Genomic DNA, 13,489 nt, shown 5'->3' on the forward strand with positions numbered 1-13,489 from the left:
CAAGAGCTTCGTCTCTGTGGATTTCTCCATCATGATCTTGACCTCCCTTGGCTTTATATTCCCTCCTTCCTCTCTTTGACTGGATTCCTGGAGCTCAGCTTAGTGCTTGTTGTGTGTCTATGTGTCTGGTCCTGTCAGTTGCTGGATGAAGGTTCTATAACAATAGTTGGAGTATTCACCAGTCTAATTACATAGGAAGGCCAGTTCAGGAACCCTCTCCACTATTTCTAGGTGTCTTAGCTGAGGTCATGCTTGTGGATTCTTGGGTATTTCCCTAGCACTAATTTTCTCTCAATAGGTAATGTGTAACTAAGTTTATCTTGCCATGTTTTCTAATTTTATTATTATTCTTTTTTCTTTTTCACTTACTCTAATAATGTCTTTGAATCAATCGAAGCACATTTGAACTGTTTTCCATTTTCTAGCTTTTGTGTATAGAATTGCAATGAAGATGGCTAAACAAGTTTCTGTGCAGTGGGTTTTGAATCCTTTGTGCATATAGCAAAGAGTGGCACAGTTGGGAAATGTTATTTTGGTGTGGGAGGTCTTTCTGTGTATGTGTTTCTTTTATTTGTTAATGAATTAAAAAAAACTGGCTTGGCCTATGCAAGGGAAAACTTAGGTGGGGAAAACTATAGAGAATGCTATGAGAAAGAAAGTCAGAGTCAGGGAGAAGCCAGGTAACCATGCCGGAGACAGGCGCTGGAACTTTAGCTGGTAAGCCACAGCCATATGGTGATATACAGATTAATGGCAATGGGTTAAATTAAGATGTAAGGGTTAGTCAATAAGAAGCTAGAGCTAATGAGCCAAGCAGTGATTTAATTAATATAGTTTCTGTGTGGCTATTACAGGTCTGAGCTTCCAAGCGGTTGGGAACCAACAAGTGGATCCTCAAACAACCTTATTGTATATTATTTTCCATAACTATAGTCATTAAAATGACACAGTAGTGACATAAAAGGAGACATGTAGACATTGGAAGAAAAATGAAGACCCAAACATGAGTGTAAATGATTCTAGCCATTTAGTATTTGACAAAGATGACAACAAAAACAAAAGACCTAGAGAAAAAGCATCTTCAATATAATGGTTCTGTGGGAAACGGATGTACACATGTAGAAGGAGATTATATCTGTCTCCTTACACAAACGCTAACTCCAAATGCAACAATGCCCTAAATGTGGAGCCTGATACACTGAAACTCTAGAAAAAAACCCAAAGGGGTGTCATACAGTATATAGGTCTACAAAAGGACTTCCTGAATAGGACTTCGTTTGCCCAAAATTAAGGCCAACAATTGACATGTGGGAAATTTTGAAACTAAACATCTTCTATAGTGTGACAGGTAAAGAGGAAGTCCATAGAATAAGCAAAAATCTTTATCAGCTACATATTGTTAAGGAGATTAATATCCAGAGTACATGAAGAACAAAAACAAACAAATAAAAACAAAAAAGCAAATGTCTTATTAAAAACTGAGTCTGGGGCCTGAACAAAGAGTACTAAAAAGAAAGAAATGATGGTCACCCTAACTGTCATCTTAGAACTTATGCCCAGTAACTGATGGAAGCAGATACAATGACCCACAGCCAAACACTGATCTCAGTTCCTGAATTTCAGCTGAAGAAAGGGAGGCAGGGTCGCATGAGAAAAGGAGGTAAAGATTATGATGGTGAAAGTCACATAGTCATCTCAGCAGAGTTAGTGGAATCTCAGGGATCCTGGAACAACTGTGTAACCTTCAGGGGACCAAAATGACCCTCCAACTGAGTGTGACATATATGTGGTTTGATCTGTTGGGGGTGGACCCTGGCAGTGGGACCAGAACTTAACCCAGATGCATGAACTGGCTTTTTGGAGCCCATTCTCTATGTTTGAATGTCTTGCTCAGCCTCTATACAGAGTAGAGGGGCTTGATTCTGCCTCAAGATGGTCAGTCCAGATATCGTTGACTCCCCAAGGGAGGCGTTAACCCCTCTGAGGAGTGGATAAGTGGTGGAAAGAAGGAAGATTGGGGGAGTGGAGAGGATTGGAGAGAAAAGGAGAGAGTTGGTATGTAAAATAAAAGAAAGTAAAGATGACTGAAAAATAAATTTCAAAAGTTGTTCATCATCCCTACCAACTAGAGAAATGTAAATCAAAACAGCTTTGAGATGAACAAAGCTAGCCATGACAGATGTTGGAGTGCATGTTAAAAAAAAGGAGCCCCCCCCTTCACTCTTGGTGCAATTACAAACTCTTCTAGACACTGTGGAAATTATTTTTTAAAACAATCTTTACTCATTATATATACTAATCCCAGTTCCCCTTCCCTACCCCCACTTCCCTTAACCTTTAACCAACCCCACCCCCATCAACTACTCAGAGTGGGTGATGTTCCCATGGGGAGTCAATAAATTCTGGCACATTGCTTTGAGGCATGACCAAGGTCTTCCCCACTTTGTCTAGACAGAGCAATGTGTTGCTCCAAAAGGAATGGTCTCAAAAAGCCAGTTTGAGCACTTTAGATAAACCCTGGTTCCACTGCCAGTGGCCTCACAGACTGCTAAAGGTGCACAACCGTCACCCACATTTAGAGAGCCTAGTTTGGTGCATTTGCAGATTCCTTTTCTATCAGTCTCGAGTCAGTGAGCTCACACTCGCTCAGGTCAGCTGTTTCTGTGGATATCCCCACCATAGTTTTGACCTCTTTCCTCATTTTATTACTCCTCCCTCTCTTCGACTGGTCTGCAGAAGTTCCACCAAGTGCTAACCTGTGGATCTCTGTATCTGCTTCTATAATTTGCTAAAAGAAGGTTCTATAATGACAGTTAAGATAGTACTTAGTCTGATTACAGGGAGAGGTCATTTCAGGCACTCTCTCCACTATTGCTTAGGGTCTTAGCTGGGATCATCTTTGTGGATTCCTGGGAATTTCCATGGTGCCAGGTTTCATACTAGGCCCATAATTGCTCCCTTAATCAAAGTATCTCTTTCCTTGCTCTCCCTCTCAGTCCTTCCCCATTCTGACCATTCTGTTCTCTCATGTTCTCCTCCTCCCTCCCCTTATTTCCTCCCCCCTTTTTCTCCCCCCATCACTGTTGCAGTTTTCTCAGGAGATCTTGTCTATTTCTCTTTCCCAAGGGGATCCATGTGTGTCTCTTCTAGGGTTTTCCTTGTTACCTTGCTTCTCTGGGGTCATGGACTGTTTATCCCTTGCTTTATGTCTAAAATCCACTTATGCGTGAGTACATACAGTGGTTGTCTTTCTGGGTCTAGGTTACCTTACTCAGGTGTTTTTTGCTAGTTCTATCCATTTGCCTGCAAATTTCAAGATGCCATTGGTTTTTACCACTGAGTAGTACTCCATTGTGTTAATAAATCAAAGACCTCAACATAAATTTAGCCACACTGAACCTCATAGAAGAGAAAGTGAGAAGTAACCTTGAACACTTGGGAACAGGAGATCACTTCCTAAATATAACACCAATAGCATAGACACTGAGAGAAGAAATAAATGGTACTTCCTGAAACTGAGAAGCTTCTGTAAGGCAGATTCTTTTCTTTCTTAAGGAAGTATTTTTCTTTTCTATTCCTGATTATATTTATAATAATTTGATTGTGATAATGCATACCAAGGGAATTTTAAATATATGAAGAAACCTCATGGGCTTCCTCCTCCTTATGATACTCATAAACAAAACAATGACGTCCATATGATGACTTAGAAGAGTCACATTGCTCATTAACTTTAAGAAATATATTGGACATTTTTTTTTGTCCTTTGTAGGGATTATTTTACATCTTGGTTTCCCAAGCTATAGATCAAGGCATTCAGCAATGGAGATACCAAGGTGTAAAACGAAGAAGCTACTTTCTCATTGCATAGGAATGATGAGACTGTGAGTTTGACACAAATATTAAACTCCCATAGAAGGCAGTCAGTACCTGTTGAGAGCATTCAGATTCCACACATAAAAATTGTCCCAGATTATTCTTTGTCCCATTATTTTTTCTTTTTATGTCTCAGAGACAGATATAGTTGCCTTTGCTCCTCTTGTCTTTCATTATCTGAGATATCTAGCAGAATTTTATATGAACTCATGTGATTATGTAAATATGCAAGCTTCATATTTTACAGTGTTAGGTGTTAGAGCACTGGGGATGAAGTGTACAATGAAGGGATCGTACTTTTCGCTTAACTGGTTTATTGTAAGGGAACAAGAAACAGACTATATTGCATGATCTTTGGAAGTGGAATTCAAATAAAACTTTACATTGCAAACTGTACAAATAAATGTCATATAAAAGTTATCAATGTGAATTAATCACTGTTTTTCCTCTATACCTGGACTTATTATGTAGAGCCTTGGCTATTCCACAAGAGACTATTACCCAGATAAAGAAATATTAGTCATACTACATATAAGCTACAATGTATTTTTTTCCTATATCCTACACATTTACAGTTTAAGTAGAATATTCAAACACATTTCCCATTTCCTATGAATGGCCTGCTTCACCTCTTTGTTCCTCAAACTGTAGATAATGGGATTGAGCATGGGGATCACCAGTGTATAGAACACAGAGGCCATTTGACTAGTTTCAAAGGAGTGAGTGGATTTTGGCTGCGCATACATAAAAAATAGAGTCCCATAGAATATAACTATCACAGTCAGATGTGACCCACAGGTAGAGAAGGCCTTGTGTCTGCCTTCTGAAGAGTTAATTCTGATAATGGCTACAAGTATCAGGATGTAGGATATGGAGATCACTAAAAGAGAAGAAACCAAATTAAAAGTTGCGAAGATTAAAATTATCAGTTTAATTTCGTGTGTGTCTGAGCACAGCAATGATATCAATGGCAGACTGTCACAATAGAAATGTCTGATGATATTTTGGCCACAAAATGATGAAATGAAAATCTTGATAACTGTCAACAAAGTTATAAAAATACTATATAGGTAAGGTACTGCCACCAGCATATAGCATAATCTTGGTGACATGATGATTGTGTACAGCAGTGGATGGCAAATGGCTACATAGCGGTCATAAGCCATGGCTGACAGGACAAACACCTCAGTAGTGATAAACATACTGAAGAAGGTCAGCTGGATTGAACACCAATTATAGGAAATTGTTGGTTGATCAACAACAATGTTGATTAACATTTTGGGCCCCACGGCAGTTGAATATCCAAGGTCGGTGAAAGACAGCTGTCTGAGGAAGAAGTACATAGGTGTCTGAAGCCTGGAGTCTATTTTGCTGAGGATGATCAAGCCCAAATTACCCACCACAGAGATCATGTACACAACGAGGAAGAGTCCAAATAAGGGGGCCTCCAACTCTGGAAGATCTGTGATTCCAGTTAGAACAAAATACTTCAGCACTGTAAGATTGTATGTATCCATATTGACTACTCAGGAAACCAATACTGGTAAGAAATATAAAGACAATCATTAAATACATTAGACTCCAACCATAATAACTTTGTATTTTATGTTTATATTCAATATATTTTATACTATATAGAATGAACATGCATTATATTATGGTTAAATATTAAAGCATATGCATAATATTACTGTGTTTTGATCATTCATATTTTAACAGAAGTCTTGAAACCTAAATCAATGAAAGAATTGTTTTATAAATTAATAACTCAGATATAAATTATGAAACTTCTGACATAGGTCATTTCATTGTTATATAAGATAACTGCAAAATATAACTAAAAGACTAGCACAAAAGTATATACTTCAGTGAACAATCTTCTATCAGTGGGAGAAAATTTGCTTAAACTGTTTTAAGAATATTAAGCTGACAGGTGTGCTACTTATTTTATTAATTAGGAAACAGACATACTTTAAAGCTTCATGTGGAGGTCTATAATGAAGTATTAAACATTGATGAAATAAAGAAAATTATTTAATGAGTGATAATGTTATTTATTTATTGGAGAACTGTTTTAACTGATGTTATTATGAAGTTTATCTAGAAATCTAACCAGCTTATCAATTAATTCTCTATGGCAGATATAAAAGGAACAAAAGATTCAATAATAAAATTTACATGGAATAAAAGAAGTCTCAAAGTAGTCAAAATAAGCAAATAGGAAAAATAAGGAGTTAGAATACTCACATATTCTGAATTCAGCACTTATTTTTTAACACCTTAATAAAACAAGCAAAGTGTTTCCCAGAGTAGAGACTTGAATTACAGACTACAGTAAGTACATGGGCTAAGTCTATACATGCATGTCTAAATTATGCCAAAGCCACCCAGTATAGAAAGACTAGTCCCTTCAACAAATGGTTCTGTGAAGTAGTTACAAAAGAGTAATAAAGATGGGCTCCTTTCTGTCTATACCTTATGCAGAATTCATCCAAAATTGTTGTTTTTTACTTTACTTTTCAAAGTAGATTGTTGAAACACCATAAATTCCAGATTTCTGAAACCTCTAACAGGTTGTCACTTAGACTCCAGGAGGATTTTCAGAAACAGATATAGGTTACTCACCTCTAATGAAGACTCTTTTTTACATTCTCCTGGTGTGTTCTCAGCTCCATTAGAATGATTTTATGGGTATTCATCCCCACTTGGGAATCTTCCTGAGGCAAATGCAAGTGATTTGCTAATTCTGTCTGGGCATTGGAAACCTTCAAGCAGAGCCCATGAGACATTTGATAATTATATAATAGACACTTATTTTCCCATGTAAGGAGAGCTGTAGGAAACTTCTTTCTTCATTAACTCTACCCAACAATAATTCAGATATTTAGAACCAAATCATTGTATGTGCAAGATATATTGATGGTATCCTAATGAAGATGCATTTTTATGCCTACGTTAGCAACAGCAGTTGCTAGCTGCTAGTAATATAGCTAGTGATAAAGATTACTCTTATACAAATACTTTAAATAATGTTTATATTTTTTATATTTGAGAAACCTTAAATTAGTTACAAAAGTGAAAGATAGGTATACAAATCCACACACCATTACTTACATTTTTATACACAAAAACAGTTCTATATAACAATAATAAAGATTATATGGCAACAATTAGAAAACTTTTGCCTTGTGATCTTGTCTGCTTCCAAATTCCAGGAGGATTTATATATGTTTTTCTTTGGGTTCACCTTATTACTTAGCTTATCTAGGATCACGAACTATAGGCTCAATGTCCTTTGTTTATGGCTAGAATCCACTAATGAGTGAGTACATACCATATTCATCCTTTGGGGTCTGGGTTATCTCACACAGGATAGTGTTTTCTATTTCCATCCATTTACATGCAAAATTAAAGATGCCATCGTTTTTTTACTGCTGAATAGTACTCTGATGTGTAGATGTGCCACACTTTCTTTATCCATTCTTCCATTGAGGGGTTTCTAAGTTGTTTCCAGGTTCTGGCTATTACAAATAATGCTGTTATGAACATAGCTGACCAAATGCTTTAGCAGTATGATTGGGCATCTCTTAGGTATATACCCAAGAGTGGTATTGCTGGATTCTGAGGTAGGTTGACTCCCAATTTTTTGAGAAACCACCACACTGATTTCCAAAGTGGTTGCACAAGTTTGCATTCCCACCAGCAATGGATCAGAGTTCCCCTTACTCCACATCCTCTCCAGCATAGGCTATCATTGGTGTTTTTGATTTTAGCAATTCTTTCCATGTCTCACTTTTACAAATACTTTACAGTAAATATACATTCCAATATGTCTTTGCTTATTTATAATTTTTAATGTATATCTGTGACAATTGTTGTAAGATAAAAATATGAATTTTCCACACGTGACATGAGTAAAATATGTGCTGATAAAGTGGAGTTAATTAAGATTTTCATATTCTTAGTTGAACTTCAGAGTTTGATTCATTTTTATAATAATTTATTTTAAATGATTTTGTGTCTTTGAGCCTCTGTGAATCCCGGTTAATCTATTCTGTGAGTTATGTTCTCTTGGTGTTTGTGAGCCCCCTGATTCTTCCTATCCTTCTTCCTCCTCATATTCATAAGTGCTGGAGCTTCCCCTAAGGATTTGCTGTGAGACTCTGCATCTGCTCCCAGTAGTTGCTGGATGAGGTCTCCCTAGCCTTTTTGATGAGAATTTTCTTAGGCTCCTGTTCCAGATCTCTCTGCAAGCAGGAAAAACTACAGGTTTTGGGGCTGGGTTGGTAGCTTAATCTTTCCATTTGAGATCTTGCCTGGTTACAGAAGATGGCCAATTCAGGCTCCATGTTTAGTTCTCTTTGCTGATCGATTCCATGGAGTTTCCGTTGCCTTAGGTTTCTACATCATGCTAGAAATGCCAGCCCCAATTGTTTCCTCCAATATTTTCTCCGCACACAGCTGATCCCTCCTGTTCCTAATATCACCCACCACCACTTCACCTGTAAAATATATTCTGTTTTGTTGTAGGAGATGCTTGCTGGTTCCTGGCTGCTCAGCCCTGAAAAAAAAAAATTACACGGAAACTGTATTATTTAAATCACTGCTTGGCCCGTTAGCTCTAGCTTCTTATTTTCTAACTATTATAACTTAGTTTAACCCATCTCCATTAATTTGCGCATCACCACAAGATCGCAAAGTTCCGGCAAGTGGTTTGGAGGGTAATTTCCTCTGTGGGCTATGGCATCTAACATGGAGTTCCTAGTTAGTGGTACTGTATCAGTATGTCTAAGAGTCTAAGACACATTGATGACTTGCTGGAAGAAGTACAACCCTGGGGGTGGGCTTTGAAATTTCAAAAAGCTTTGCTCAGTTATCAGTTTGCTCTCTCTCTCTCTCTCTCTCTCTCTCTCTCTCTCTGTCATTTCTCTCCTTGGTCCTGGTGTTTGAGATGTGAGAGTTCAGCTTCTTTTCTAACCATCTTGCCTTCCACTTCTCCACCATGATGGACTGTTATCACTTTGATTGTAGATTTTTATTGTAGCAGCAGAAAAGTAATTAATATAGATTTTAGTAGGTCATTGAGACATATAGCTTTGTGATCTAGAGATTTAGTAGTTTTGAACTCATTTTAGTTACTATCTTCCATCTTCTGTCCTTCACACAATCTAGTAATTTATGTTGATTCACTTTTCTAGTTTTCTTATATGTGAAGAGACTTTCTTATTTGTCTTTGAGTGTTTGAGTTGTATCATATTACAAAACATGGTCCAGATCTATTTATTTTGCAACAAATAACAGAACATTATACATGTACACACATACATGCATACATACATTGTTTAACCATTCATCTATTTATGTGCATTAGATTATAAAAATCTTCATTATCATGCGTATACCAGTATTTCTTGGATATGCTTATTTTTTAATTTCCTTTGTATATACAACCTGAACTGAAATAACTGGGTCATACAATGCTTAATCTATTCCTCCATATTTTGTTTTGATGGTAGGGGCTCCAAACTGTTCTCCATGATGATTGTATTATCAGTTGTCTGAGGTGTTTCTTTTTATGTTTTTGTTCAGTTCAGAATAAATTTGCTTATAAGAAAAATGTAACTCTTGGGGGTAGATAGCTCTGAGCTTATGGTATTAGCCTCTCTATTGTCAACATTACAAGTGTGGGCCCTGTGTGTCAGCAGCGAGTCCATAGTTCTAAACTTACAATGTGGCATCTTCAGTATTCAGTCCCATTCTATTAAGTCTCATATAATTTCTGTGATAATTCTTGTGGGACATGGCACTTTTCTTATGTCTCATTCCTATCTTTCTTCAGCCCCAAGGCCATGTCTCTTGCCTTCATGGCATGTTTATAGTTGTTTATATTCTCAACACTCCACACTTGTCTGAAGTCCTCACACTTTGGCTCTGGTCTCTTGTTGATCAAAAGAATTATTAGTTCTTTGAGATTTCAATACAATGTATTCTGATTAAATTTGTTTTGTCACTCTCAGATCTTCTCCAACTCAGTGCTCTTTTTGAATTCTTCACCTACCATCTGGATATTTTCAACTGTGTTTGGGGCTAACACACATGAATGGTCACCTGAACAAATTCAGCCCACTCTTCTTGCCATCAAGAAACAAAACTCAAAAGAAGGAATATAACTTCACAGGTTGGCTTTACTGAGGTATACCTGACATATTAATGGCTACATAGTAAGGTTGGCTCTTCAATGATAATCAGAGTACAAAGAGCTTTGTTTATATGAAAAATCACTCATGAGTGCTAGCTATCATGGATGTGGGAGATATAGATTATGCCAATATGTCAGGTTCATATGGCAGCCATTCGAAGTTGGCTTGCCTTCAGCAAACATTGGGGAACAAAGTTGTGCTTGAGGCTCTCAACATGGCTGATACAGTGGTTTCAAGAACAAAAATGAAGTCTATCTGTGACATGTGTGGATAATTTATCTTTGCTATTATGAACATATTCTATTTGTGTAATAAATTTATTTACATTTAAAATTTTAGCTCATAATTTCTTTGATAGCTTATGAGCAATCTTGTTTTTATATCATTCATTTTTCTTTTGTTTTTGAAATTTTAATATACAGCATTTCTCATTTTCCTTCCACCCTCTAAAACTTCTCATATATTCCTATTTGTCTCTTTCTAATTCATTGCTTCTTTTTATTAATTGTTTCATGCATACATGTATATGTATATACATACATATTTCTAAAAAGAACCTCAGTCCATAAGAATAATTTTTATGTATGTTTTCAGGGCTGACCACTTGGTGTTAGATAACCAATTGCTATGCAATTCCCTGAGAACTTCTCTTTTCCTAATCTTGAGAACTTGGGGTTTTCCCCTGTTCTCTTTGGCATGTCTATTGTTGTCTTTGTTCAAGTCATGTTTAAGCAGTATCTGTTTGCACTTGAAGTTTTGCTTCCTGAATCAAATCATATATGTCTTTGTTTAAATTGTAACTACTAAACTTAATGGAAATAAAGGCGAAGATTATTCATAAAAGACATAATAGACCATAAAGTCTACTAATTATTGATACATTTATTGATTTTGTTAATACATGTGAATTTTTACAAAACAATATTTTCATTATTTTTCACACACACTACACACTGTATGTGTGGCGTACACACACAAACACACACATACATGTAGATATATGTATATGTATATATATATATATATATATATCATCCTTTGATTTTATTTACTTACTATCATATAACACACCCTCATCCACCTCCCCTGCCCACTGTTCAACTTTCTATTTCCTAATGATCTCATTTCTACTTTTATAAATTTTAAAAGATTCACATAACATGAATTATAAATACTCATCATTATGAGTTTGGCTTATATTGCTTAAAACAACGATCTCCAGTGCTGTAAATGCTTGTTTCTGACATAATCTCCCTCTTCTTCATGCCCAAGATAATTGTGTATATGGAGCACATGTCTTTATCCATCCAGCTGCTGTTGAAATTGACACTGATTTCTTGTTCTGGCTGCTGTAAAAATGTGAGCGCAAACACTGACATTCAGATGCCTATGCTTTAGCCTGTGTTTTGATTTCTCTGCGCAGATATTCAAGAATCATATAAATGGATCAGATCTTGTTTATATTTTTGATTATTTAGTATTATATCAATACTTTTTGCAAAGCATATGTATAGAACATAGAACAGGGATAATATTTTTACATATCAGCATGTCAGTACATGATATGTACTTCTATATGGATGTCACATAGGAAAAAAACTGCACATTTCAATACATTAAGATGTCTTTGGCCAAATGAAAGTCTAAGGTGAGGTACATACATGAATATGTCCTTTCCATTTCACCAGGGGCAGAGTCAATATAAGGAGAGTGGCAGAATTCAGGCACTTGCATGGAACTTGTGAAAACAAGATTAATACCATATGAGAACCAGTATTTATAAACTGCATATTGAAGACAAGAAAAACATTTCAATTCACTATGTCCAGTGCATTTACAAGTCTAGTAATATTATATGTAATTGTACATAATCGAATTTATTAGATACACAGTTTGGGTCTAATTTTGTTTCAAATATTTTATTCTTATAAGACTCAAGATTTTAAGCATGGATTTGCACATGTTAGGCAAGCTTTCTGATGTAAGCTACCTCCACTTTCTATTGCATTTCAAACGCACGGTTTACACACGTTTTTTCCATAGCTTCTGAAGGGCATTTTTTACCTCTTTGTTTCTCAAGCTGTAGATAATGGGATTCAGCATGGGGATTACCAAGGTGTAGAACACGGAGGCCATTTTATCAGTCTCAAAGGAGTGACTAGATTTAGGCTGTACATACATGAAAAACAGAGTACTATATAAAATAACTACCACCGTCAGGTGAGAGCCACAGGTAGAGAAAGCCTTGTGTCTGCCCTCTGCGGAGTTCATCCTGATGATGGCCACCAGAATCAATATGTAGGACACAAGTACCACAGAAAGGGATGAAACCAAATTAAATGCTGAGAAGATCAATATGATGAGTTCAATGTCCCTTGTGCCTGAACAGATCAAGGTTAACAAAGGAAGACTGTCGCAGTAGAAATGACTGATGACATTATGGCCACAGAAGGATGAAATGAAAATTTTGATAGTGGTGATCAGAGAGAGAAAGGCACTGAAGAGATAGGGAATTATCACCAATACCCAGCACACTTTCTGAGACATAATGACTGTATAGAGCAGGGGGCTGCAGATGGCCACATAGCGGTCATAGGCCATTGCTGCCAGTACGAATAACTCACTAATGATGAAGAAGATGAACAAAGAGAGCTGAAAGGCACACCAGTTGTAGGGGATAGTATTTTCTCTTGTTACAAAGTTTACCAACATTTTGGGTCCTACAGCTGTTGAATAACCAAAATCAATGAAAGCCAGATGTCTGAGAAAAAAGTACATAGGTGTTTGTAACCTGTTATCCAACTTGGTGAGGATGATCATGCCTAAATTTCCCACCATGGAGGCAATGTAGATGAGAAAGAACAGTACAAAAAAAGGAGCCTGTAGTTCAGGGAGGTCTGTGACACCCATGAGAATGAACTCACTCAGCACAGAGAGGTTCTGCTTCTCCATCTAGACTCCTAAGGAAACGTTTACTTGGAGGGATCTTCAAAGACCACTGAGATTCAGGAAGTCACCTGTTAAAAATTCAGAATTTGTCACATTGTATAAGAGAGTACTGTGTTTTTATGTTCTTCTTTTTGTTTGATTTTAACAGAAAGTAATAGTGTTATGCCTTCTGGACTTTCCGTTCCTCCCTTCAAATTGTACCATGTAACCACCACCTTCCCCTTTAAACTTGTGGTCTCATTTCCACAAATTGTTACTGCATGCATACAAGTAAGGGATTCTTTTAGACAATAGCTACCCAACTGCATTTAAGTTCATGGCAATTTCTTCTATTCTGCTTTGAAGTCCATCTCTATTTTCCCCATCTTTCATCCTTTTTACCCTACCAAGTCCCTAATTAACCTTCTTCTCTTTCAGTTCTGTCGTGAAGATTGGTTCTGTTGTGACATCTGTTCTTTTGGTTT

The 13,489-nt window shown here is 36.7% G+C and overlaps 2 protein-coding genes across 2 annotated transcripts; both read right to left on the reverse strand.

Annotated features, from left to right (window-relative positions):
• Positions 1-4,445: 4,445 nt before the first annotated feature.
• Positions 4,446-5,393, reverse strand: LOC142842654 (olfactory receptor 8K3-like). Its single transcript, XM_075959346.1, has one exon. It carries the CDS (start codon positions 5,391-5,393, stop codon positions 4,446-4,448), a length of 948 nt encoding a protein of 315 aa, XP_075815461.1.
• Positions 5,394-12,098: 6,705 nt separating this feature from the next.
• LOC142833624 (olfactory receptor 8K3-like) lies at positions 12,099-13,028 on the reverse strand. Its single transcript, XM_075945245.1, has one exon. The coding sequence runs from the start codon at positions 13,026-13,028 to the stop codon at positions 12,099-12,101; it is 930 nt and encodes a 309-aa protein (XP_075801360.1).
• Between the last annotated feature and the right edge of the window lie 461 nt (positions 13,029-13,489).

This window comes from Microtus pennsylvanicus, chromosome 1, assembly GCF_037038515.1.
Source record: "Microtus pennsylvanicus isolate mMicPen1 chromosome 1, mMicPen1.hap1, whole genome shotgun sequence".
Classification (NCBI taxonomy): Eukaryota; Metazoa; Chordata; class Mammalia; order Rodentia; family Cricetidae; genus Microtus; species Microtus pennsylvanicus.